Source organism: Psammomys obesus, unplaced genomic scaffold (assembly GCF_907164565.1).
Source record: "Psammomys obesus unplaced genomic scaffold, mPsaObe1.curated_primary_1811, whole genome shotgun sequence".
In the NCBI taxonomy this organism is placed as follows: domain Eukaryota; kingdom Metazoa; phylum Chordata; class Mammalia; order Rodentia; family Muridae; genus Psammomys; species Psammomys obesus.
In genome coordinates this window covers 15,418-43,211 of record NW_026590261.1, presented here as the reverse complement: position 1 = coordinate 43,211, position 27,794 = coordinate 15,418, and the positions used below count along the sequence as shown (strand labels likewise).

At 39.6% G+C, this 27,794-nt stretch overlaps 1 protein-coding gene across 1 annotated transcript; it reads left to right on the top strand.

Moving 5' to 3' along the window:
• On the top strand, positions 1–27,794 carry LOC129676399 (acyl-coenzyme A thioesterase 9, mitochondrial-like). The gene is made up of 8 exons (XM_055606741.1): positions 1–192; positions 7,041–7,135; positions 9,289–9,334; positions 11,733–11,903; positions 12,133–12,170; positions 17,291–17,374; positions 17,721–17,824; positions 27,714–27,794. Exons 1-8 carry the CDS (start codon positions 173–175, stop codon positions 27,792–27,794), a joined length of 639 nt encoding a protein of 212 aa, XP_055462716.1. The 5' UTR covers positions 1–172.

The following is a 27,794-nucleotide window of genomic DNA, read 5'->3' as shown; positions in this document are numbered from 1 at the left end:
TCTGTTCCTTCCTGGTGCTCTTGTGGCGTAGGCGCCTAGCTGGGCAGCAAGAGTCCGTCCTGCGGTGTTTGGACTTGGGCTCTTATGCTCTTCTGTCGCCTGTCTCCCTCCGCCCGGGAGTGTGAGGAGCTCTTAGTGCCGTAGTTGTCCACTCGTGGCTAGGCTGAGTGCCATGATGCGGGCAGCGATGCGGTAGGTGGCAGGGCACGGAAGGGCTTGGAGGGGCGCTGTCCCGAGGTATCCACGCCTTCTTTTGCCACACCGAGTTAGCGGGGCAGAAGAAGCAGTTGAGCCGGATGGAGACGGTGGATGTTTGGCTTTGGAGGAAACGGCACTAGCTGCCCGGACCCAGACTCACCACCAGCCTAGCCTGGAAGAATGTCACCCTCCTTTAGGGCCATCTGCCACTTTTAGAAGGGAAGATGTTGGGTGTTCCCTTGAAATTCCTATCCTTTTGCTCATCAGGGGTGTGGCTGGGATCTTGGGGTAGCCCCTTTTCCAAAAGCCTGTGTTTTCAGTTCCGCCTTTCCTTACCATCCCTTTACTCTTTGAAAAAACATTTTGGAGGTTATGTGCTTGACACCCTTGGAATCTGACTTAAGTATGTTACCACGTTGTACAACATTGTACAATACCATTTGTCTTTTATAAGCTGATTCATTTGTTTATGTTGAAACTTTTTTTCGATTTATTTTTATGATATTTATTGTTTTTTTCTTGTGTGTGTGTGTGTGTGTGAGAGTGTGCACTCCATGCATGCCCGATGCCTGGAATGGCGGCGAGCCTCCCATGTGGAGGTTGGGAATGAAACCTATTGCAACAAGTGCTCTTAACCACTGAGCCAACCCACCAACCCCTTACTTATTTAAGACAGGATTTCACTGTGTAATCTGAGCTTGCCTAAAATGCTCTATGTAAGCCAGACTGGCTTCAGATTCAAATATGTCTATTTGCCTTTGCCTCTCCAGGGCAGGTCTTAATAGCTTGTGCCACTACTACCGGCTCTGATTTGTACATTTATTTATTGCCTTGAGATAAACAGCCCAAGGAGTATTGGCTGGCCTTGGACCCATGGCAGTCTGTCAGCTTTCAACTTTTATAGTACTGGGATTTACAGATGTATTTTGTGCCCAGTTTAGAACATGCCTTTGAAAAGCAGCAAGGCCCTTGTAATGAAAATACTTCCTTGGACCACATGGGCAGTTTTGGCAGGTCTAATCTTTCCAACTGGCACAGTTAAGGACCATGGTCTTTAGACCGAAGGGCATATCTGGCTGTCCCACACCATGCAAGTTCTTTTCATCTTGCCTGGTTTCCAAGAGAATGATGCTTGCTCTGGGTTCTGAAGTAATGTTGCTGTTGGTGGGCCTGACTTGAAGTGAGTCTCACTAATTCTCCTGGGGTCCTCCATCTGCCTTTACTGTTCCTGGGAACCATGCCATCACTTGAACAAGGTGGGTTATCTCCCTAACCACCAGCATCTATGCTGGTGTCACACTTCTTAAAGACAGGTCCTTATAAGAAGGTCATGGTTACCTTTAGACATAATGTGAAAGGCTTCAACAAGTTTTATAGTCTTGCCCTTGTGTCTTCTTCCTTAAGACCTTTTTAAAGTGTTGTAAAATTTTATTTTCATATGTATGTTTTGTGTGTGTGTGTGTGTGTGTGTGTGTGTGTGTGTGTGTGTGTGTATTTCATAAGCATGCTTGGTGCCAGTGGAGGCCAGAAGAGGGCATCACTTGCCCTGGAACTGGAGTTGCAGATGCTTGTGAGCCACCATGTGAGTGCTGGGGACCAAACCCCAGTCCTCTATAAGAGCAAGAACTACTCTTAACTGGGCTGGAGAGTAGGCTCAGCGGCTAAGGGTAGTGGTTGCTCTTCCAGAGGACCCAGGTTCAATGACTCCAGTTGCAGGAGATCTGACCCCCTCTTTTGGCCTCTACAGGCTCAGGCGTACATGCAAGCAGACATATAAAATAAAATCTCAAGAATTTTTTTAAAAAGAAATGGTTTAATCATTGAGCTATCTCTCCAGCTCCCACCAGATCTTTCTTGAGCTCTCCTTTCCCCGATTTGGAAGTCCTTCCTTGCACTGTACCTGCACTGTACCTTTATGTTCCTTTCTTGTGAGTCCTACTGAACCCTAACTTCTGTCAATGTCTAGTAGAGAAGTAATCCCTATAAGAGTACAGATTGTCTGAGGTGATTGGACTATTTGGTGTTTGCTTGTGTAGCGCTTTCTCTCTTTCTCTCTCTCTCTCTTTCTCTCTCTCTCTCTCTCTCTCTCTCTCTCTCACACACACACACACACACACACACACACACACACACACGTCAGTCATCCTACTTGATTTAGTCTGTTTATAGAAGTATTTCCTCAGTGTGGTGGGCGAAAGAATAAACTTGCTTGTGCTGCTGTAACTGTGTAGCTTCACTCATGCTTAGCAGGACCCCTACACTCCTAACACCCCCAGCCTTGCACTGACAATGCAGTAACATTTTTTTTTTGCAATTTTCTCCATATTTGGAACCTAGGATGGAGCCAGGCTGTTTCTAGTCACAACTTCAGGTGACTTTGTGGCTCCCTAGGCAAGCCATAGAGAAGTTGAGATTCTTGGGCCTCTTTCATTACAAAGGTTCAGTCTCGGGGTTCTGTGGCCTGAGTATCCTAAAGGATGCATTTGCAGTTTCCTCTAAAACCTTGGGATTATGTTGCAATGCTCTGTGGACTTATTGCAGATAAGGAGGCTAGTAAAGTAATCTTGAGGTACTGAGGGACTGGGTGTTGATTAAGCCATTCCTCCGCCTCTTTTATTTCAGCTCTTTACCATCTAACAGTGGGGCAATGCTCTGACCACAGTGCTGTTAAGAGATTATTGTCATTTATCCAACATTGCAGAGTGGATTTACACAACCCCAGATGAAATAGCCTAGACCAAATGATAGAACTGACAGCTCCGGGGCTGTAAACCTATAGCACAGTACTGAATTGAACAGTGTGAGCAATTGTAACACATTTGTAAGTTATTTTTTTGTCTAAAACAAAAAAGATAGAGTAGTAATGTGTAAAATAGAAAAGGATGCACTCTTTACCATTAATGGAGCTTTAGGACTAGAAGTTGTTCTAGGTGAGACAGCTTAAAAACACAAATATATGGTACAGCTGTTAAAAACCTGTTCTTCATATGACTATTCTATGCGCCTTTTTTCAAGTTTTAAGATATACAGTTCAGGCATTAGAGATATGGCTGTATGGTTAAGAGCTTGCTGCTCTCCCAGAGGGCCTGAGTGTTCAGATCCCAGTACCTGTGTCAAATAGCTCACAGTCACCTGTAACTTCAGCTCAGGAGGGTCAGTGCCTTGTGTTGGATGCCACAGTCACTCAGACATGCTCACATGCATGTACACATTTCTAAATATAGATGCACACATATTTTGGGCTCTCAAATACTGACTGCAGGCATGTTCCGTCATCTTTGGTGTTATATCTGCTGGAAATTGAACCCAGGGACTCGAGCATGCTAGAGGAGCACTCAAGCTACTTAGCTAAATGCTCAGTTTATACAGTGGCTTTTTTAAAATTTATTTTCTAATTTCATGTACATTGGTGTTTTGACTGCACATATGTCTGAGTGAGGGTGTGAGATCCTCTGAAAGTGGAGTTACAGAGAGTTGTGAGCTGCTATGTGGATGCTGGGCATTGAAATCAGATCCTCTGGAAGAGCAGACAGTGCTTTTAATCACTGAGTCATCTCTCCAGCCCCCAGTGGATTTTTTAAGTGTTCAAATTGCCTTTGAATGTATTTCCCAATTTTTAAGGCTGCACATGTAAATTAGGGCCCTAAGACTGACTTTCCAAATATGTCAACGCAGGTGTTTTTCTGCATTCATTTCTCCCTCTTTATGTTACTGAGGTTTCAATTTGGGGCTATTTTGTCTTTCAGTTAATGGTAGCAATAGAAATGATTAGCGATTTTTTTTTCAACATGTTCTTTATATATGTGTGTGTACATGTTGGGTGAGGTGATGTATGTACATGTATGTGTTCGTTTGTCCATGTTTGCACACAGAAACTATAGGAGGTCATCAGGCATCCTGCTCTATCACTTGCCTTATTCCCATGAGACAGGAGCTGTCACTGAGACTACAGCTTATCGTTTAGGCTAGACTGGCTGGCCAGTAAGCCCTGGTAATTTTCTGCCTCTGGGCTTATAGGTACACATGCCGCCACACCTGACTTTTTATGTGGTTGCTTGTATCTGAATCCAGTTCCTCATGCTTGCACAGCAAGCATTCCTATCCACCAAGACATCTTCCCAATCTCTCCAGTGCTTTCTATTTAGAAAAAATACTGTGTGTATATGTATATACCTGCATGATGTGTGTTTGTGTGCATGTGTGCCAGAGTATGCATGTTGTGGTCAAAGGACAGCTTTGTAGAGTCTGCTCTTCACTTTAACCTTTCTGTGGGTCCTGTGGATTGAACTCAGGTTGCCAGGATTGTGACTTTATCACCTTCCATCCTCTGTTATGTTATTTCAGACTAGGTGGTACTCTGTTTATGAACCCCAGTTTATGAGATGGCAGGATAGAGGAGATTTGAATATACATAAAATGTATAATAGATTTGAATATACATAAAATGTGTACAATGGTGAAAAATAGAAAATGTAAATCACATTCTGAGAAAATTCAAATTTGAAGATTAAGATCAAGAAGAATATTAATCTGTGTAGAAAAGTACAGAAAAGGGAAAGGTTACTGTGTAAAAGAAGTCACTTATTGATGATGAATAAAGAGAGCATAAATACTAAAGTCTTCTAACAAACATTCTGTTTTAGTGGGACAACAGGGATTATGTCACCGCTAAATAAGGTGACCAGATGGCTAAGGTGTTAAAATTTCCAGTGAGCAAATATGCATAATTATGTGTTCTTTTGCAACTGAATTAATTGGCTTGGTGAAAGGTCAAAGACTGATTCTAGCAACACATAATTGTCAAAACTACATGTAGGTAGATTTTAACAACGTGTTTACTGAATGACTTTCACTGAAAACTGTAATTTAGTAGCTTGGGCTCCAAGGAAAAGTAAAATTGTAATTTTTCGTTAATCATTATCCTCACATAATATGAATATTCACATAGTATGAATTTGCTAGTAACTTGAGCTAGAATGACTTGCCAGTGTTTGGTATTTTTGATCATTATGCTCACATTATGTAGTAAGAAATGACCTGCCAGTGTTTGGTATTTTTGATCCCTTCTATAACTTTCTAACTGTGCTTTCACATATCAGTTTGCTAATTTCTAGTGTGTGTGTGTGCACGAACGAAAGCTCCTGTGTTTGGGAAACAGTCTCACTGTTTAACCCTCAATGTCCTGGAACTCATTGTGTAGACCTGGCTAGCCTTGAACTCACAGGGATCTGTCACCACACCAGGCTGATATATATGTTATTACTGATCCGGTAGTATATGGCCAAGAGTCAACACTTAGGCAACAGTAAGCTAAAATCAACTTACCCAGTTTACTTTTGAGAAGATTGGTAAAGCCCCTTTGGGTACATAGCTTTCATTTTATTTCACTAGGGACCTAGGACATTTCTAGACAGGTCTAGTTAGTACTTTTCTTTGAGTGCCAAAGCGCTGATTCATAGTTCAAAGATGATTAGTTTGTAATTGACTTGATCTTATTTTTTGAGGAAATATGGTGTGATAATAAGGAGCAAAGTAAATGTTCATAATTAATGTGCTTATTTGCTTATCCAATTAGTTGTGGGATTCTGAAGCCAATAAAATGGAAAGATCAAGACAAAATTGATTAAACCTGGTTCAGTTCATATCTTTTGCTTTTTCATATTTTGCAGATTATTTGCAGATCTGAGGAATTAGTTGGGCTGAGAATACAATAGATCAGTGGGAGAACCCTAGCCTGGCATTTTTAAGGCCCTGGGTTCAATACCTAGTATGACAAAAACAAAACAACAAAAATCCCTGCCAACTTCCAATTGGTGTGGCAGGTGTGGTAGGGCACAGCTATTGTAGCACCGAGAAGGTGGAGGCAGGAGGATCAGAACCTCAAGGTCATTCATTTTCAGCTACATACCAAGACCTTGTAAGACCCTGTCTCAACAACAACAACAAAAAGCTAGGTAACTCTTGAGAAATCCACACCTATCCTGGGGTCTGTCCTTTCCCTGAATGCCTCTCTTTCCATTAATTTTCCATGTTTAATTCTGTCTTTAAATGTTTTCCTGACAACTCTTGCTTGACTCCTCCTTTTAGTGGACTGGGGAAGGGGGAGGGTGGAAGAAGGAGGGAGGGTGGGACTCGGAGGAGGTGAGGGAGGGGGCTACAATGGGGATATAAAGTGAATAAATTGTAAAAAAGTAAAATTAAATTAAAAAATAAAACCCAAGTAGATGCAGGGGTAGAAGTTTGAAGGCATAGTGGTCTAGCTTGCATGTCACTAGGTTCAGTCTTCAGGCACACACATGGGGGAGGGGACAGGCAGGCATAAGGGCTCATAGACCCTCTCTCAAAAATAAAAAGCAGAGGCAGTCAGTCAAGGTGGATCAGTGAATAAGAGTACTTACCTGACAAGGTGAGTTCCATCCCTGGAACCCCTGTAAAAATTGAAAAAAAACAAAAAACAAAAAAAAAAACAAGCTGTATATTCTTTAGTCCCAACATTTTCGTGGCAGGATAAGAGAAAGAGATGGGAGAATCATAAAGAATCTCAGAGGCCAGCTAAGCTGGAGTTTGCAGCATGGCAGGAACAGAAGAGACACTGCCTCAAAAACAAGGTGGTAGGTTACCATAGACTCCTGAAGTTGTCTTCTGGCTGCTGCACATCACAAAAGCACACAAAAGAAGTAATGCAAATGATTAAGTACGCTTAAATCACATACTTGGGGACTGAAAACTCCTATATACTAACATTGGTATGTGGCTAGATACTCTGGAAAAGGTGAAATCTTGTAGGTTCCTCGAGAAGCAGCTCTGGAAACTATTTTAAGTATGCTTTCTCTTTTTTTCAGGCTTTTTTTCTTGAACAAGGGGCTTCTTACTCATCGCAGAGGACTGGCTCGAGGATCCCTGTACAAAGTACATGAACCGTTACACATACGTGAAGGCAAGCCTGGTTGTTTTTAACCTTTTATGCCTACATGATGAAAAAGCCCATTTTGGGGGGATGGGGGAAGAGGATTGAAGGGTGGGACCAGAGGAGAGCAGAGAGGGGGCTGTGGTAGGGATTTAAAGTGAATACATAATTTTTTTTAAAAAAATGAAAAAGAAAAGCCCATTTTCCTTGGTAGGTACACAGAATGATAGTTTAGAGGTAATGAAACATGCATGTTAAAGATTTTTATTTAATTAATTATTGTATATGTGGTGTTGGATATGTGCACATGAATACCTGTGCATGTAGAAGCATCAGTGTTTTTTTTTTGTTTGTTTGTTTCTTTGTTTTGTTTTTTAACAAGTGTTTCTGAGGCACCTGATATAGGAACTAGGAACTGAATTCAGGTCTTCTGCAAGAGCGCCACATGCTCTTAACCATTGTCTTATCTCTCCATCCCTGAGGTATACATGTTAACTGTTGAGGTTTCATAAACATCTTATTTATAAAATAATGAAGATAGTTCACATAATAGCTTGAGGTAGATACCAGAGTGAGAATCTGAGTAGTTCCTAGGAGCCTTGGGGACTGAGCTTTTCTTATTTCCACTTTCTGTATAGAGGTACAGAAGACTAGACCACAGATCTAGTGCACGAGTAAGGAATGAGCCTGCTATTTGTACCAACCTAAACACTTGCCTGTAGTTGTGTTAGAGAGACCTTGTTAATATATGCTTAACTGCAGTTAGTTTCACTTACTATTATTATATGCAGACTCTCGCATGCCTTAGAAATTAGGAGTACTCATTAAAATTATGACCTCTTTAAAGGGTCTAGAGCGAGAGAAAGAGAGAGAGGAATGTGTGTAAAGTTGAAAATTCTTGGTGCTCAGCCCCTCCACTCTTACACTAACCAAACTAGTGAGAACTATATTATGTCAGTGAGCATCAGTAGTCTGTACACTGTTTGGGCTATTTTGTATACATTTTTTTTACTCAGGAGGAATTTCAGAAATAAGATAATTTACTAATGGTTATCTTTTGAGATTCTATATGATTTAACTGTAATTAGTGCACCAAGTTGGTGATGTATACTCTGCATTCTGACAAAAAATCCACCACTTCCATGAGATTACATCTTTTTCTAACCATAACTGGGTTTTGATCATTTAATTATTGAACTAATGTAGCTACATTCATTTTCCCATGGCTGGAATGTGTATTTTGAAATGCTAGGAAAAAACATTATTTGAAATATTGTATGTTTATTTTCTAATTCAATTTGCTCCTGACGATTTAATTCTTTCCCTTTTTCCATATGGCATGTTTTAATTATCCATGTGAATCATGGTGTGTGGTAATTAATTTCAGTTTTTCTCTTCAGCATTTAATATTTTGTGTTAAGCTAATTCACTCTTGCACGGTGGACATTGATTCATTAAATTGCACTCTTTGCTTTACCTTTCTCTGTTTTAAACTGCTCTAATTAGAATAGTGCAAATACTTAAGAAATCAATTTCAATACAACTCAGTTTTGGATATTAGTATTAGTTGCTGAACTAAGTAATTTAATCCAATACTGCCTATAAGAAGGTGAGTGGAGATTCTGTCTATAAATATCTTTTGTTTCCAGACTAGGAAGATAGCTCAATTGGTAAAGTACTTGTCATGCAGGCATAAGAACATGTGAGACTGTGAGGACAAATATGAGCACGATAGGACACAGAATCTGACAGTTATCATCCTGTCTCTTGCCTTTTCTCCCCTGTCATGCTTAGTATTGAACTCAGAACTTTGCATATGCCAAACAAGTGTTCTACTACCAAGCTATGGACTAGTATCCTTAGTACCCATGTCAAAAAACCATATGTGGTGGCAAACACTTGTAATCCTAGCATTGAAGACAGGGAGTCATATGGATAGATATAAACAAGCCTCAGTAATTGCCCAGAAGTATGTTAATTTGTACTAAGGAAACAGTATAATTGTGAAAGCAGAAGCCTGATCCCTCTCCTGAGCTGTTTGTCGTGGTATTGAATGGGAATTCATGAATTTTTTGATGCTTTTTGAGTATGTGAGCATCTTTACTTAGTTCCTGAGCATCTTTTCCTAATCCACATTCCCTATTTCTTTGTTCCATGTAGTAAAGTCTATTTTTTTTTTTCAGTTCGGAATAAGCTGCGGGAGATAGTAGGTGTATCCACAAACTGGAGGTATGTACTTTTGTGTTTCAACCCCAAGGGATCATACTAAGTTATATGTAGGCTTAGTTGCTGATCCTCTCTCATGGATGGAGAGTACTGTGTGGAGACAGGGCTTTTCTGATAGGAATAAAATCTTAATGTATAAATCAGTTGCTGCATCATCACTGTGAAAGAATGTGATTTATTTATATTGTGCATTATCAAAACTTGTTTAGATGTAGTTGCTGATTCTCATAAGGAACCTTGTGACATTCTTCGGACATATTCCATTTTTACACACAATGAAACTGAAAGTCAGAGTTGGAACTTGAAGTCAAGTCTTCTGACTTTAATATATTATGTAACTTGACCCCTTTATTAAAAGGTTCATGGTCTGGGAGAGTTCTGTGGTTTGGGCGATGGGTAGGGCAGCTCTTGGCCCATGCCTAGATCTCCTTTGCTGAGAAGGCAGGGAAGGCCAGATCCAAGGTGATGCACTGTTTGTGAGACCCCAGCTCAGTCTGGGAGGTTGAGAAAAGGCTTGGATGGATAGGCACTCACCAGCCAAATCCCCAGAAGGGACTTGCAAATAGGTTGCTTCCTGGAGGAAGACTAGAGGTTGGTTGAGGTGCAGACTAGGCCAAAGTACTGCTTGTGAGACCTGGCATAGATGTGGTAGGTTGCAGAAAAACAAGGATAGGGCTGTAGGAGGTATTCACCAGGCTAGACCCTAGAGGAGGACCTCCAACATCTGGGTATAGAGTTGGGTGGTGAAGCTGGAGCAAAAGTACCTGTGGGTAGATTCAGGTAGGACAGGTCCTGGTAGAAGTCTAAAGATTTCATGGGGTGCAGGAGGAGGTGGTCAGACTAGGATTTACGTGTTTAAAACAATGTCAAGATGCAACAAAAGTTTTTAAAAGTTGCACCTGGTGGTTTTTGACTCTTTTCTACCCAATCTAAAGTAATTGACAATTCACATCTACATTTCCCCCCAGGAATTTGGCTTTCAAAGGGCTAAGCTATCTGTGTTGAGAGTGTTTCACATTCTCAATTTAACTTTTTTCTCTGACTTGAGTATGTTTTATAAGCTTAACTTTTGGCAATAATAGTTTATCTTTTAAACATAGTAGGACTTCTTATGTCATTGTGCAGTTAACATTTAGTTTCCTGGGTTTTTTTTTTTTTTTTCTCTTTTGTCTTTTACTTTACCCTTATTTTTCCTTATTCTTTTGTCTTTTAAAAATGCTTTCTTGAGCCAGGCAAGGTTATAATACCAGCACTGCAGAAGGCAGAGGCAGGCAGATCTCTGTGAGTTCAAGGCCAGCCTGTTCTGCAGAGCCAGTCCAGGACAGCCAAGGCTACAAGGCTACATAGAGAAATCCTGCCTCGAAAAAAACAAAAACAACAATAACAAAAAATGTTTTCTTCCTTTTTGCCTTCATTTCTGCTTTGCATACTTTCTATGGATATCATTCTTTTTTTTTTTCTCTCTCATTTGTCTCTTTTTTGAAACTGAAGGGTAGGGATAGAGGAAGGAGAAAGAGACAAAGAGGAGAGAAAGGAAGAGGAAAGTGAGAATATGAGAACAAATATGAGCATGATAGGACACAGAATCTGACAGTTATCATCCTGTCTCTTGTCTTTTCTCCTTTCTCATGCTTAGTATTGAACTCAGGACTTTGCATACGCCAAGCAATTGTTCTACTACGAACCTAGTATGCTAGTATGAACAAGCCTTTTCTTTTCTTTCCTTTTTTTTTTGTTTGTTTTTCATGAAAAGGTTTCTCTCTATAGCCCTGGCTGTCCTGGACTTGCTTTGTACCTGGCTGACCTTGAACTCACAGAGATCCACTGCCTCTGCCTCCCGAGTGCTGGGATTAAAGGCATGCACTACCACCACCTGGTGGATAAGCCTTTTATTTCATAAAAATATTTTATGTGGATTGGTGTTTTCCCTGCATTTATGTATGTGCAGTAAGTGTGTGCCGTGCATGAGGAGGGCAAAAGGTGGAATCGGGTCCTCTGGAACTGAAGTTACAGATGGTTGTGAACCATTTTGTGAGAGTGGTGTCAAATCTGAGTCCTCTGTGCAAGCAGCCAGTGCTCTTAACCACTGGGTGATATCTCAGACTCCTGGAAAAACTTTTTGATCCATTGACTATGTGGCTCATTTAGATGTATCTATATCTAAGTATGTGTTTCTTAGGCATATGCCTAGTTTCCAGCTCTCTCAGTTGGTAGAGCATGAGACTCTTATCTACAACCCTAAAATGTCATCAGAAATGTTCAGTTTCCCCGATTGGTTCATGGGAAAGGAGTGAAGAAGTTTCTTCCATTTACCCTGTCTGACTGTTCTGTTTGAGGGGATGGGTACTGGAATTATGGGACAGCACTGTTCTTGCTTGATGACCTTACCTTTTCTTCTCAGAGACCACGTAAAAGCAATGGAAGAAAGGAAGTTACTTGATAATTTTTTGGCTAAGTCGCAGAAAGACCTACCACCGAGGAAAATGAAGGACAGTTACATTGAAGTTCTCCTACCATTAGGTAGTGATCCTTCACTGCGAGAGAAATATTTGACTGTTCAAAACACAGTAAGGTAGAACTGTTATTTTCATTGTTGTCATTTGTTTTTAATTTTTTTCTTTTAAAATAACTACTGTGAGATATAAACCTTATAGTTCATCTATTTAAAGGTATGACTAGTTTTAGTATAGTTTTGTATAAGTATCACTACAGTCAATTTTAGAGCCCTTTCTTTATCTCAAGGTGAATTATAGGAAATCATTGTGGTTTTTATTTAATTCATATTTTGTTGTGTTTCACAGATTCGGCAGGATTCTTGAGGATCTTGACAGCTTAGGAGGTACTGGTATTTGTATTCCTAATAACAGTTTCAAGTAGACAATGAATTCTTGGAAAAAAGGGGCATTTTTTTTTAACCCTGCACATATGAGGGTATTCTAAAAGGGCAAAAAAGTCTATTGTCATATTGTTTTTCTTATAATATAGATTTCTCTTTAATTGAGTTACCATCCAAATGAGCCTTATTTATGATCATTTTTAGTTGTAAAATTTACAACTAACTTGAACCTGGGAATTGACCCCAGGGCCTCAAGCATGTTAAGCACACATTCTAGATGTAGTTCTATCTGCAATGTCAGGGAATGCTATTTTGTAGGCATGACATGGCCATTGCACTCTTGTCAGCAAGGTACTAACTGTACAGGGCCTCTATAACAGTGGGCCCTTGGCATTCCATCATAGAGAGGTAATGGATCTAGGTGGTTCTGCCTCTCAAGGAAGCTCTATATACAGTTAACTGTTGCTAGGCAGAAAGGACTTATGAGGCCCCACCCCTCCCTGAGGATCTAGAGACAGTTAATGATTGCTGGGGAAAGAAGAGACGTTTTCTTTTTTTCTAATTATTATTTTTGTTTTTGTTTTTGTTTTTTTTTTGAGACTAGGTTTCTCTGTGTAGCCATGGCACTAGATGAACTAGCTCTGTAAACTAGGCTGGCTTCGAACTCAGAGAGATCCACTTGTCGCTGCCTCCCAAGTGCTGGGATCACATCCCCTCCCTTAGCTTGAGACATTTTCTTCATTGGTGTAGTCACCGGCGTATTGTGCTGTTTTCGCATAAATAATCCTTCACTTATGTCCATTTAAGCACCCCAAATTATCTCATTGGGTCACTACAATTTTTAAGAGTTTTAAAGACAAGTTACAGATGCCCTATAAAGAATTATTTTCCTTGAATCTTAGGTGAGAGAGTAAATTGCAGACCACCATGTATTTTAGTGTAAATTTCCTACAAAGAAAGACATCTCTTGCAGGGTGCGGTGGTGTACAACTTTAATCCCACCATTAAGAGAGGCAGAGGCAGGTGGATAGCTGTGAGTTCAAGGCCAGCTTGGTTGACAAAGCAAGCCCAGGATAGCCAAGGCTATACAGAGAAACCCTGTCTTGAAAATACCAACGAAACCAACCAAACAAAACAAAACTGAGCCTTCTCTATGACCTCCTGGATTCTTTTTAAATGTGTCTTCCATCATTCTTTGAGCACTTCTTAACTTTCTGACCAGTAAGACATTCTAGATTCATCTTCTCTTCCCTCTGGCCCAGCCAGCCAGTTAGTCAAATTTCCAGGGGATCCTAGTTCTTTTTCGTGGAGAACATTTAGGAACCAAGGTCTGTGTGCTAAGAGTAGCCGTTGCTGCTGGTTGTCACTATTCCTGTATCCTCTCTTTTGGGTGAGTTGGGATATTAGGTCCACATATGTCCATTGACATTTGTTCACTTAATTGATCTCTTTGTATATGGAAACTAGTGGCTTCAACTTTAATTTAGCACTCTGTGGTTTGCATTTGTATATTTATAATTTCTTTTCCCAGTTAACTCCATTATCCTTAATATATTTACCAACTTGACCAGCTTCCTGCATGTAACCCATTTACCAGGGCCACTGCCAGAATTCCTCGTGGTCACGTCCCTTACTTCGCTTGGACTCTGATACCCCAAAACCAAGTCCTTTCTGCGTAGTCATCCTCTTCGTTGTGCTTAAGCTGCAACAAGCTTCCATTGCTTTTTCCATCTCCCTGAGTATCCATCCTACTAATGCCACTTGGGCTCCCCGCTCCAGGCTGCTTTTCTTACTCCCTCCTAGTGACTTTCAGACTTAACTGCTGGTAAAGGGCTTGAAGAAAGACCCTGATATCTCTTAAAGTACAGAAATGAGACTTCTTAGATGAGTGAGAAGAACATACAGCAAGAAGAAAATGGACCAACTGCATTGAAATGTTGTCTGTTCAGAGTTGGGAATTGATTCCACACATGCTTACCTAGCACTCTATCACTGAGCTATAACCCCCTAGAGGAGACTGCTTCTCATTTAGGTTAATTAAAAATTCTTACTGGTATTTAAAAATTATACACATTTATATTTGTATATCTTACTTTGGTTTACTTAACTGTCCTTCTATTCAAAAACTCCTTTGCCATTACCCTTAATTTTCTTTTTAAAATTCTTACTGTGTGTGTGTGTGTGTGTGTGTGTGTGTGTGTGTGTGTGTGTAAAAAGGCAATCAAAAGGACTGCTTGTGGGAATTGGTTCTCCTTTTCCGCCTTGTACATTCTGGAGATTGACCTGAGGTTATCAGGCTTAGCAACAAGTGCCTTTAGTACTGGCTGACTCTATCCTTGTGTTCTCCCTCATTACCTCCTGTCAACTGCCAGTCCCTTCCACTTGTTCTCTTAATACTCCTATGTGTTTCTTCAAGGAGCTTGCCATATCACTTATGCCTTTTTCTTTGTATCCCAAACCATTTCCCAACTTGACTTTTTCCTCATGTCATAAATATCAAAATTCTCCATCTTTAAAATTAAAAGTAGATAAAATCCCCTTCTCTTAAATACTCCTCCAATTTCTTTCCCCCTCCCTTCATTGCTCATTTTTCTGGAAATATTTAGAAGTCATTTTGTTTCATTGCCCTTTATCATGACTTTGTCAGACTGCTCTGTTCTGCTGTCTCCTCTTCTGTACCATGGAAAGTGTTCTTACCACACTCACCATTGCCCCCTTCCTTGCACAGACTACAGAGTATTTCCCCTTGCTTACCTGATATTTTTTGAGATTTCTGATAATCCCCCACCCCATTCTTGGTCTCTTTGGCTACTCTTTTTTAGTCTTTATAGGCTCCTCTTTCTCTGTTGATCCATTAAATGTTGGCTGTTCCAAGGTTTTTGTCTTCTGTACCTTTGAAGGCTACCTTTTCACATTCTATATAAATAGTCTCAATTATTTTGAGCCCTTCGGTTGCTATGAGTATGCTGAATGCATGTGCAACTACATTTCCTGACTTCCCCTAAATTCCAGGTTATCTTCCTGTATCATCCTTTGAATGTCCTATTAGGTTTCTCAAATTCAGCATTTTGGTCTGGGGGTTATAGCTCAGTGATAGAGTGCTAGTTAAACATGTGTGGAATCAATTCCCAACTCTGAACAGACAAACAGCATTTCAATGCAGTTGGTCCATTTTCCTCTTGCTGTATGTTTTTCCCTCTCATCTAAGCAGGAAACATCTATCTTTTTTTATCTCTTGAATCTTTTTAGCTCCAGTTCTACTAGTATGATCACAGGTCAGATACACAAAGATTTCTGGGAACCTGACAAGATTTTAAATGGAGTTTCTAACCTTTAACATTTCATGCCCTAATATATCTTTTAATGGGTATATGGATGGAAGAAGTAACTGTCATTCAGCAAGTATTGCTGAGCAGTCTTTGCCCTGAGGATGGGTGAGACCCATTTAAGGAGATCATGGTGGGAAACAAGGAGCACCAATCAATGCATGCTGTAATGCAAATTTAAATGAGTTCATAATTGTAAGGCACATAAAGCCATACCGGGCAAATATATAATGTGTGTTAAGATATAGAAAATAAGTCAGATAGTGGCGGTGCATGCCTTTACACCCAGTACTGAGGAGGCAGAGGCAGGTGGATCTCTGAGTTTGAGGCCAGCTTGGTCTACAGAGTGAACTCTAGTACAGCCAAGGCTACCCTGTTTTGAAAAACCACTACTACCACCAAAACAAACAAACAAACAAACAAACAAACAAAAAACCAAACCCAATATAGAAAGTATAGAGAGGATTGCAAGACATTGTGGAAACCAAGAGTGTGACTGGGAAAAAGGCATAGCTGAGTAAAACAACAGCATCATGATTAGGAAAGAACTGGAAGGGAAACAGGCAACTGAGTCCTTGTGCTTCCTCTCTCTCTTCTGTGGTGTTTGCTTGATACTGTAGGACTTGTCCTCAATTCTTACTTTGATTGCTGTGATGACAAGCTGCTTGTTGGGGCTTCACTTTGGAATTTGGTTTCCTTACTAAATCTTCAAGTAAGAGAAGAGTCAGAGTTTAGGATCTTCAGACTGATTCAGTTTATAAAATCTTTGAGGTCAGGTATAGTAGAGTGGCCTGTAATCCCATCCACCTAAGAGACAAAGCAGGGGCTAGAGAAGGCTCAGTAGTTAGGAGCTCTAGCTGCTCTTGGAGAGAAGTAAGGTTTAATTTTCAACATCTATGTGACAGGTCAAAACTGTCTGTATGTAATTCTAGTTCCAGGGAATCCATTGCCCCCTTCTGACCAACTGCTGGCTAGCTTTACGTCAACTTGACACCAGCTAAAGCCATCACAGAAAAGGGAGCCCCAATTAAGAAAATACCTCCATAAGATTGGGCTGTAAGCCAGACTGTAAGGAATTTTCTTAATTAGTGATTGATTGGGGAGAGCTTGAATGGGGAGGGCCCAGCCCATTGTGGGTGGTACCATTCCTGAGCTCGTGGTCCTGGTTTCTATAAGAAATCAGGCTAAGCAGGCCACCAAGCAACAACCCTCCATCCTCTGCATCACCTCCTGCCTCCAGGTTCCAGCCCTGCTTGACTTCTTGTCTTGACTTCCTCCAGTGATGGATTATGATCTTGATCTGAAAGTATAAGCCAAGGAACCCTTTTTTCCTCGTCTTGCTTTTAGTCATGGTGTTTCATTGCAGCAATAGAAACATCAACTAGGACAGACTTCCGTAGCTTCCAACATAAATGTGGTACAAATACATACACTTAGGCACATACACATACACATTAAATAAATGAATTGTTTTAAGGAGGGAAATTACTTTGCCAAGCCTGGAGGCTCACATCTGTAATTCTAGTACTTAGAAGGATGAGGTAGAAGAATCACCACAAGTTTGAGACCAGTCTGGGATAAATATATATATAGTGAGCTGTAGGCCAGCCTGGGCAACAGAATAAAACCTTGTCTCAATTAACCATAAGAAAAAGTCTTTGGTTCTAGGATAAGATCATTACTTGAGTATTAAGAGATTTTATTGAAAATAAGACCTTTTGTCAGTTTCAGAGAGAGAATTGTAAATGGGTGAAATAATTCCGCTTTTCTCTTTTATGCTCTTCTGGTTTCCTACAGTTCTTATTTGTTACATGCACACCCAAGATCAATCTGTCAAGATGTCTCCTTTATCAATAGTTACAGCCCTGGTGGACAAGATTGGTAAGCAAGATCAGCTTCCACGCATACTTAGAATTTTCAGTAATTATAAAGTATTATTGGGATTGAGGAAAACTGTTTTCTTTGTAGGGGATTTTAATGTATATATGAAATTATCTAGAATATAACATGTTTATATAATTAAATGGAAGAGTTATACTTGATTCCAGTTTTTATAGTCTTTGTATGGTCTCCAATTTCTGGAAAGACTTGTGGATTTTTTTTTGTATGTCAATTTTTGTTTTAAATTTTGAAGATAAGACTTGTCAGCTTTTCAAATGATATTGTCCACGTATACTACAGACTTTTCTGATATGGTTTGTATGGATCTTGACTTTCTATTTTGCAGATATGTGTAAACAGAGCTTAAGCCCTGAACAGGACATTAAGTTCACTGGCCATGTTAGCTGGGTTGGAAAGACATCCATGGAAGTGAAGATGAAAATGTTCCAGGTGTGTATGTACCGAAGATCCCCCACTGTTCAAATATAATCAGCTAGTCTCACTTGGAAAAAAGCTGTCTATATTCATGGACAGATATGAAGTTTACAGCTTTGAAGCAATCAACAGTTCAAGGAAAATTAGCATTTTTCCTTTGCACAAAAACACATTATCTGCTATTTACGTTTAATGTATATTACTTTATAATCATACAGCTGTACATTAAGTTGCTTGTTGTTTCTGACTTTGGCCTGGAGGATTTCACAGAACTCTAAGATATATTAGATGTGAATTCGATTAATTACTGTATTACTTTCCTAGGGCTGCTGTACCACAAAAGTACTATAACTGGAGGCTTAAAAATCCCTGCAATTTATTTTTTGAATTTAGAGGCTCTTATTCCCAGAACAAGCAGTCAACAGCAGAATCACATTCCCTAAGAAACGTGCTGGAGATTATCTTTGCTTACCTCTTCTTGGCTTCAGGAGGCTTTTCTGCTTTTGTCATTGCATGGTTTTCATGTGTCTATATTTCTATGTCTTTTCTCTTACTAATATGCTAGTTATATTGCATTGAAGGCTCACTCTGCTTCAATATGAAGTCATTGTATTTTACTCTGTTTTGTTTTTTTTGTGTTTTTTAATTAATTACACTTTATTTGCTTTGTATGTGTTTTTTTGTTTTGTTTTGTTTTTGTTTTTGTGTGTGTGTGAGAGAGAGGACTTCATGTAGTCCATGTTGGCTTTGAACTGGTCCTCAAGAATGTGTTAGTATCTGATGGTAAAACAGCTGGTGGTGGCTTTGCTGTTGGCACAGCTAGTGAGGCAACTGTACAGAAGTAGTTGGAGGCTTTTGTTTTGTTTTGGGGTTTTGTTTTTGTGAGACAAGTTCATTTCCTATAGTGTAGGCTGGCTTCAAATTCCTGATTCTCCTGCCTCTACTCCTCAAGTGCTTGAACATAAGCATTTGTCAGAATGTCTGGGCTAGTTTTTTGGAAACAGACCCTCACTCTGTAGCACAGGCTGTTCTGAAACTCATAGCAATCCTCCTACCTTAGCTTCACAAGTGCTGGGATTACATGCATGAGCTGCTAAACCTGGCATTTATTTTATTTTATGTAATTATGTCTATAATGCCCCTGTTTTCAAATATTCCCACCTGCAGGTTTGGAGTTTAGAACTTCTTCGTATCTTTTGGGGAATGAAAGACACCCTTCAGTTCTTTTCTTTTTGTAGTACTGGGGATCAGATTCATGTTCTTGCATGTACCAGGAAAATGTTTCACTACAGAGCTACATCCCTACCCTCAGTCCTTAATAGTCATTTGTGTCTAATGAGCAGAACTCAGAGACTAATCAATGCAGAAACCAAATAACTTAGAGTCTACCCAGTATTTCACTGTGGAAAACTTAAGAGTGATTTATTTAATCATGATGTGCTAGTCAGTGGACTTATTATTCAAATGCATTCTTTTCTACTATAGAATTCTAAAGCATTTTACCTCTTTGTAAAAAACAATTTTCAGGCAGGCTCGGTTATGCACTCCTGTAATCCCAGCACTCAGTGAGGCAGAGGCAGATGGATCTCTGAATTCAAGGCCATCCTGGTCTACAAAGTGAGTCCAGAACAGCCAAGGCTGTCCAGAGAAACCCTGTCTCAAAAAAACAAAACAAAACAAAAAAACTAAAAATACAAAAACAAAAAAAGTCTGAAGCTTGCTATGTATAGCAATTGTCAAAACAAACAAATTTGCCTTTATAGTTTTAAAATGTATTATTTGATAATTTTAAAAAGGCATATATGGTATTTTGAACACGCGTTTTTGCCATTACCTTCTCTTAGCCCCCTTTGAGTACCACTGAACTACTTGTATCCTTTCCAACTAGGACCCGTCATACTTTTATGTCTTTTTTTTTTTTTTTGTGACCCACTGAGTTTAATAAGGTTTGCTAGCTTGAACATGAGTAAGGAGTTATTTATTGGTACAGTGGCTACACAACTGAAGAAAAGGACTCCTTCCTCAGTAGTAGCCATTAAATGCCAGTGGCTCCCAAAGGGGAGGTGGGGCCTCCCAAGCCCCTCATGTAACCCTGGTAGAATGTTTAAGGTCCCTATCTCTTGCAGCTCTAGTGCAGGTAACCACAGCTGCTGTGACTTTGTGAGAGTAGTGGCCAGATATTGAAGAGGAAGCAGCGTTTTACAGTACTTCTTCCCATTCCCTGAGTCTTAACAGTTTTTCTGTTGCATTTCCTGACGTATTCCTCAAGCCTTGGAGGTGGGGTGATATAGATGTCCTTATATAGGGCTGCATACTCAACAGCCACTTAATTCCCAGCACTCTGACCCATTAGGTATGTCTGCATTAACTACCAGATAATTTTTAAAAATTAAATACTATATTAAAGTGATTGAATTGTATTTCCATACTTACATAATTGATAGCAAAGCCGAGTTTTTTTTTTTTTTTGTTCTTTTGAAAATAATAAAACACTTATAAAGTTTCTGTGAAAGAGTCTATAATTTGTAGACACTTAAATTTCTTGGTTAATTTCAACTCTGCCCACTGCTGAATACAGTAGATTCCTGGCCTACGGCCTACATTCCAGGGAACCCCAGCTATTTGAATCATGTATAACTAGATTAGAAAATAGATACAGAACTCTAGGAGGGAAGGCAGGGAGGGAAGGAGAAAGAGAGGTAGAGGGAGAAAAGAATGAAAAGTCAAGTCATTGTCAAACAAGTAAAACCTTTTTTCTTTTTTTAAGATAAAGTGTCATGTATATCAGGCCTAGAATTTGCTGTGTAGTTGAGAACGACTTGGAATTTCTGATTCTCTGGTCTCCATCTCCTGAGTGTTGGGACTACAAGTGTGTGCCAGTTTTCCTCGTTTATGCCATACTAGGGATTGAGCCCAGGGCTTCTTCCAAGCACTATACCAACTGAGCTGTATGCCTAGCCCCAAAATTTTGTTTTAAATTTGCCTTCCCTGTTGGCTGTTTGACTGATAACTCATAACTTTTGCAATATTTCTGTGCCAGATAGGTGGCATAGAAATTCCAGAGAGATGGTCTTTTGCCTCATTTTCGAATAGACCTGGGTCTGATCCCAGCTCTGCTGCCTGTTAGGCATATGGCTGTGGGCAAGTGTTAATTATAGTAAATCGTGATGTGACTGTTTAGCAGTCAAGTCTCCGTTAATGCTTTTTCCTTTACCTGAACTGTCTAGTGCTCTGATTGTGTACATCCCCACTGTGCTTTGGGGTCACATCTTGGCTCCACCCCTTCTTTGACATTTCCAGCTTGGAACATTTGCTCCTCTTTCAAGACTTGTTCTCTGTCTCTTCTTCCTGACACCTGATACTCTCTGTCCTACAGAACTTTGTACAAACTTATTTCTCTTCTACTATCTAAGCATACTTTTCAACCATAGTTTCAGTCACCGAACACACTTCACAATGTCCATTCATGAAATCAATTTGGCAGTCATTTATTGAGCATCCCTTCTGATGTGTGTATACAACAGCAAGCAAAACACACAAAGTTCCTTTCTCTTAAAGCTTGTATTTTACAAGGGTCCATTGATGAAAACCCCAGCTCATTAATTTTTAAAACATTAATGCCATATCTATCTGCCAGTATTTCTGCTTAGTTTTGGCATTGTACATGTGAAGGAAAATGGTCCCAGTCCACAAGTACCTCGCCATATCATAGGGAGACAACCACATAAATAAATAATTGCGATATATTACGGAGTATTTCCCAGAAGAACTATTTTGGCATTTTATCCAGGAAATTTCTTAGTTCTAAAGACCTGCCTGTGCACTGTGAGATATTTCACTTCCTGGTTGTCCTCTATATGATTTATTTGTTGCTATAAATACCTATCTGATAGTTTGAATAAGAAATATTTCCACAGTCTTAGGCATTTCAATACTGGGTCCCAATTTGGTAGTGCAGTTTGGGTAGGTTTAGAAGATGTGGCCCTGCTGGAGGATTTGCGTCACTGGGAATGGCCTTTGAGAGATTAAAGACTCATGCCATTTTTAGTTTGTTTCTCTGTTTCCTGCTTGTGGTTCAGCCATCATAGTTGCTGCTATGCTCCTCCTTCATAACAGACTCTTCCCTTTGGAATTATAGGTTGTCTTGGTCATGGTGTTTTATCCAAGCAGTAGCAAAATAACTAGTTGCTGACAAAATCAGCTTAAAGTAAAGGAGAGAGGATTTGTTTTGGCTCTATTTCAGAGGTATTTTAGTCCATTTAGGATAGTAGTAGCATAGCATTTTTGTCAGTGAGAATATGGCTGGGGCTACTCAAATCATGGCAGCAGACAACAAATCAGAGAGCACAGTCTAGAAGCAGAAGTGGAACTAACTCTTCAATTCAGTGTCTGTTCTAGTGAAATAGTTCTGCCAACTAGGGTCTCCATCCTAACAGTTCTATGACATCCCAAAATAGTGTCACAAGCTGGAGATCAAGTGTTAAAAGACTCGAGTCCTAAGTAAAGGAACAAACACATGAGTCTGTTAGAGCATTTCCTATTTAAACTGTAACTTTTCACCTGTAGCCCCCAAATGCTCATGGATCTCTCATAAAGCACAATGTATTGAGTCCAGCTATAAAGTCCGCATAGTCTTGACAGTTTCAAGTCTGTTCTAAAGTCCCTTGTCTCAGGGGCTGGAGAGATGGCTCTGCATTAAACAGTGATTACTACTCTTACAGAGGACTGGAGTTTGGTTTCCTAACCCAGTCTGGGTATTTCACAATGGCCTATAACTCAGCTCCAGGAGGAACTGATACCTCTGGTCTCAGCAGTCATGGACACACATGGACACACACACACACACACACACACACACAAACACACACAATTTAAAAAGTACTTCAAAAAGTTTGACGTCTCCATTGAAACTCAGGGCAAACATTTAAGCTGTGAGCTTCTATAAAATCAAAAAACAACAATACTTTTATTCTACAATGCCATATGTTAAACATTCCCATTTCAAGTTTCAAAAGAGAAGAATAAGAAGTTAACATGACTGAAACACATCAGAGCAACCATTAAACTCTGTACCTCCATGTCTAGTACCTGAGGCATGCAGTGGCATCATTATACACATATCTATCTGTATGTAATGTATTTTGATCATTTTTACCTTTTTCTGTTCCGATTCCCTTTGAACCCCTTTTCAACAAGTCCCCTTCCTTTAAGACCCAGTGTTTAAGTCAGAGTTGCTTCCATGAGCTTAGATGGGGGATTACTTACTGGAGAATAGGCCACATACTAGTGGCTCCACCCGTGAAAACATGATTCCTCCCTCACCTAGTAGCTATTAACTGCCAGTAGCTCCTGCCCATCAACAATGGAATGTTGACAGCCTGTTTTGTACAGATAACCGTAGCTGCTGTGAGCTCACAAATGCAACAGCCACAGCATATCTAGCATTTCACAGCGTTCTTCCCCGCCTCCCAGCTGTTTCATTATTTTTAACCTTTCTTCTGCTGTGTATCTTGGTTTGGGTGATGATACAGATGTCCTGTATAAGGCTGCAGTTCATTAATTTTGGTTAGTATTTTGCTCTTTTGAGACATGTTTTTCAGTCTCTCCCTGGTTGTCCTGATTTTCTCTGTAGACCAGCCTGTCCAGGAACTCATAGACATCCACCTGCCTCTAGCTCCCAAGTGCTTTGATTAAAGGTGAGTGCCATTACATAGGGCTTTATCTCATTAATTTTGAATTAAGGGTCATTCAGATTGCAGGATATATACATACACAATGAGCAAGATTCGTTGCCAGAATACAAAATGAATATCCTCTGGTCTAGCTCCTGACAGAAGCCGTATACCTATCTGAAACCCCATGAACACTGTTTTACTATCCACATTTCCAATAACATTCTGGTCTGCTGAATGGCCCATTAAATTAGCCCAATGCTCCAAACTAAATTCTACCTGTCAGTCATTTTCAAGGATCCAAGAACTTCACAGTCTGGTTTATCACAACCATCTTCGTGATACCAGTTTTCCATATTGGTTACTTCTGCTGTATTTATTATTTATTTAAGATTTTGTTTTGTTTTACTTTACGTGCATGAATGCTTTATTTGAGTGCATGTATGTGCACTATACGCATGCCTGTTGGATTCCCTGGAACTGAGGTTACTGACGGATGGTGTGAGGCTACAGGAGCAACAAATGCCCTTAACTATGGAGCTATCTGTTCTGCCCAGTTATCTTTGTTATTTCTATGACAAAATATGTGATAAAGATCAACCTAATGGAAGGATTTATTTTTCTCACTGGAGAAATAGAAAAATCATTTCTCCTTGGATGAGGTGGCTTAAAGTTAGAGAGCCCTTCCCTATAGTCTTTCTTCTTTCCTAGACAAAAACAAAAATATCTTTGGATACAGGTAAGAAGGTCAAGGAATGTCTTTAAGAGTCTTTAAGAATGGTAGTTAAATGATTTACCAGGTGGAGCACGGATAATGGCAAACACAAATAATTAATAGTAATAATTCCAAACTAGGAACTATGAATCCCAGGTTTTCAGATCATCTGAACTGATCCCCTGTGGTCCATTTTGCAAATGCAAAATGTAAATTCTTGATTGGTGCTTAACTGTCTTAGTGGGGTTCCTGTGTCTCATCTTAAACACTAGTGGAAAATTGGGCTTTATTATTCACAGGTAAACACTGTGAGTAGTTCTTTGGAGTCTGTCACCTGCTGGAGCTACCCTTTTAAATGAGCTGAAGTCTGTCTCCCATGACTCTCTTTTTTAAGTGTTTGTTTAGAAACATCGGAATTCCTTGTCAGACTTGGCCAGAGTAAGCGTCTTGTTTAGGAGTTGGTAGCACTTTGTGGTTGTTGTAGGCTTTTAATAAGTATAGTTATTTAGTATTTCACAGTTCCATATAAAATCATATGCTTTGAACCTATTCACACACAGACACTGTAATCCTCTCTGGATTCCCTCCCACCACCTCCTTTCTTTTTCCCAAGTCCTCCTCCTATTTTCATGTAAATTTTTGGTGACCCACTGGATTTAATTAGATTTACATGTAAAAGCATAGGTGGGGGTTATTTCCTGGAACATGAACAAACTTAGCCAGTGGCTATGCCGTGGAGAAATGTTACTTCTCCTTCCACAGCAACCGTTAAGTGCCAGGAGCTCCTTTGCACTGTTGATAGGCCATTAAGTGCCAGGAGCTCCTTTTCACGGTGGAATGTTGATAGGCACAGTGTTATGCAGGTCTCCTGTGGTCACCAGCTCTTCTTTGAGTTCATGAGTACAGCAGCCATGACATGTTCAGAGCATAGAATTCCAGAGCCGTCCTTCCCATCTTCCAGCTCTTTCCATGGTGTTCTCTGAACCTTGGACAGGGTGATACAGATGTTCTTAACAAATATATATATATTTATATATATATATATATATATATTTGTTATATATATATGTATATGTGTATATGTATATGTATATATATATTTGTTATATATATATGTATATGTGTATATGTATATGTATATGTATATATATATATATATATATATATATATATATATATATTTAGTTAACTGATTAAGCAGCTGAAGGTGTTGATGCCTGCTGACTTGTCCTGCCATGGCAGGAGGATCATGAATTCAAGATTATCATTGCTTACATAGCAAGTTCAAGAAAGCCAGCCTGGGCTACGTAAGAACCTGTCTCAAAATACAAAACAAAAGAAATTGATCAACATATAGACCCCGTATCAGTAATTGGAATTTGTTATAGGAGTTATCTGAGCTATCTGAATTGTTTTCTCTAGTTGTTTGAGGAGAAACTTCAAAAACTTAAGTAGCTTTAGTCCTGAAAAGGGCAACAGTGAAACTTCTCTTCAGAGGAAGGGCGTTTTTGCTTTAAGTAGTTTCCCTATTTATAGAGAGGCAGAGCTCTGTTTTTTAGAACTCCACTGAGCACAATATATGACATGGTTTTCCACACAGTTGCAAGTGTTACCCCCTTTTGGATGCATTTTACATATTAACATAAAAAGAATTAGTTCTCATTATGACAGGTTTTTTTTTTCTTTTTTGTTTGTGTAGAGATCAGTGGACAATGTTGTGAAGGTGGTTCTTTCTTTACATTTCTATGTGGGTTCTGTGCATTCAAGCTCAAGTCTTCAGGCTTGCACTGCAAGGGCTTTCTTTACCTGCAGAACCATCTCACTAGTCCCATTATGTCATTTTCAATCAAAATTTCGTTTTGTTGTCCTCCCATTGCTCCCTTCTTCAGCAGTGCTGCTTTTGTTGTACCATTTCCTTTTTTTCTTCCTTCTTCTCCTCCTCCTCCTCCTCCTTCTCCTTCTTTTTTTTTTTTTTTCCGAGACAATGTTTCTCTTTGTAGCCTGTACTGTAGACCAGGCTGGCCTTGAACTCAAAGAGATCAACCTGCCTCTGCCCCTTCAGGTTTCAGGCTTAGGATTCTCCTACTAACTTAGTAGCCTTTAAGGAATCCCTTTTGTTTCCTTGATCACAAGTTTTGTAAGGTCTTGTCTCAGACCATTTATCTTATCTTTGTAAAATATAAGGCTAATTCTGTTCTTAAATTTATGATCCTGAGTTCTGTACTTGAACTGGATGTTTTTTGGAGTGTTCTGTAGACTTTCTGAAGAAGGTTGTAATTAAAATAGGAAAAATAGAGAGTATCAATAAGAAAGTTTTAGGATCAAGATAGGAGGGCACAGAAGTGGGCATTACATGGATATTTTTGAAGATAATTTAATGGTAAACATAATAAGAGCTGAAGAGCTAGTGGGACAGAGAATATGGCCTTTTTTATGGCTGGTTAAAACACCACAGATTGGGGCTGGAGAAATAGCGCTGTGGTTAAGAGCACTGTTTCCTCTTCTATAGGACCAGAGTTCAATTCCCAGCTCTCCCGTGGCAGCCCATAACTGCCTATAACTCCAGTTCCAGGGGTTCTTGTACCTTTTTCTGGATTCTGAAGATGCTGCATGCACTAGCTGCACAGACATGCATGTAAGCAAAGTACCCATACACACAAAATAAAATAATTAATTAAAAAACCCACCACAGATTTAGTCAGAGACTACTGAAATTTGTCATTTTTTTTTCTTGAACGGCATGTTTAATGGCATTCATTTGAATAAATCCTGATAACTGGCATAGTACTCACAGTCCTTATTTCTGTTTAATCGAGTTTAATAGTACCAATTCTTTCCACTCTTTAGTTAAATTTTCCCTGTCTAATGTCTCTTCAGGCTATGCACTGGTTAGAGTCTAACCTCTGGATCCAGACCCTCTCTGATCAAAAGGACAGGTGGACTTACTAGAGTTGTAGAGCCCTTTTAGTGGGATCCTGGTCGACCTTGAAAGGCATGAGTCCCAATATGAGCTATCCTCTTAGTTTCTTTTTTCACTTTGGATTTCCTCGCAATGTTTTGGCTGTTGAATACCCTGGAAATTTTTCTCAGTGTTTTGTTTTTATTTCAGAGGCAGGACTATAGTCACATAGGACTGTAATTACACAAGGTAGCCTGAAACCCAACAGGCTAGCTCCATCTCACAGGCACTATTCTGCCTCAGCCTCTCAAGTTGCTGGGACTGCAGGTATGTGCTACCACACCTGGCCAGTTTTTTCAGTCTTCAACTGGTAGTATGGGTTTTAATTTTGACATTAATATCTGGATAAAACCTAAGTTTAGAGTACTTTCAGTTCTTCGGGGTCTGACATTTTTAGCCATATTCACACAAGGTGTTGACTATACAATATAGTAAATAATAATAATAGTAATAATAATAATAATAATAATAATAATAATGTATACTGTCACAGTTGTGGTAGGTATTCCCAGTAAATGCATTCTTTACAACTTTGTTTTTCTTTTCTTTCTTCTTTAGCTGCACATTGATAATGAATTCTGGCCTGTTTTGGATGCAACGTTTGTAATGGTGGCTCGAGATTCTGAAAATAAAGGGTAA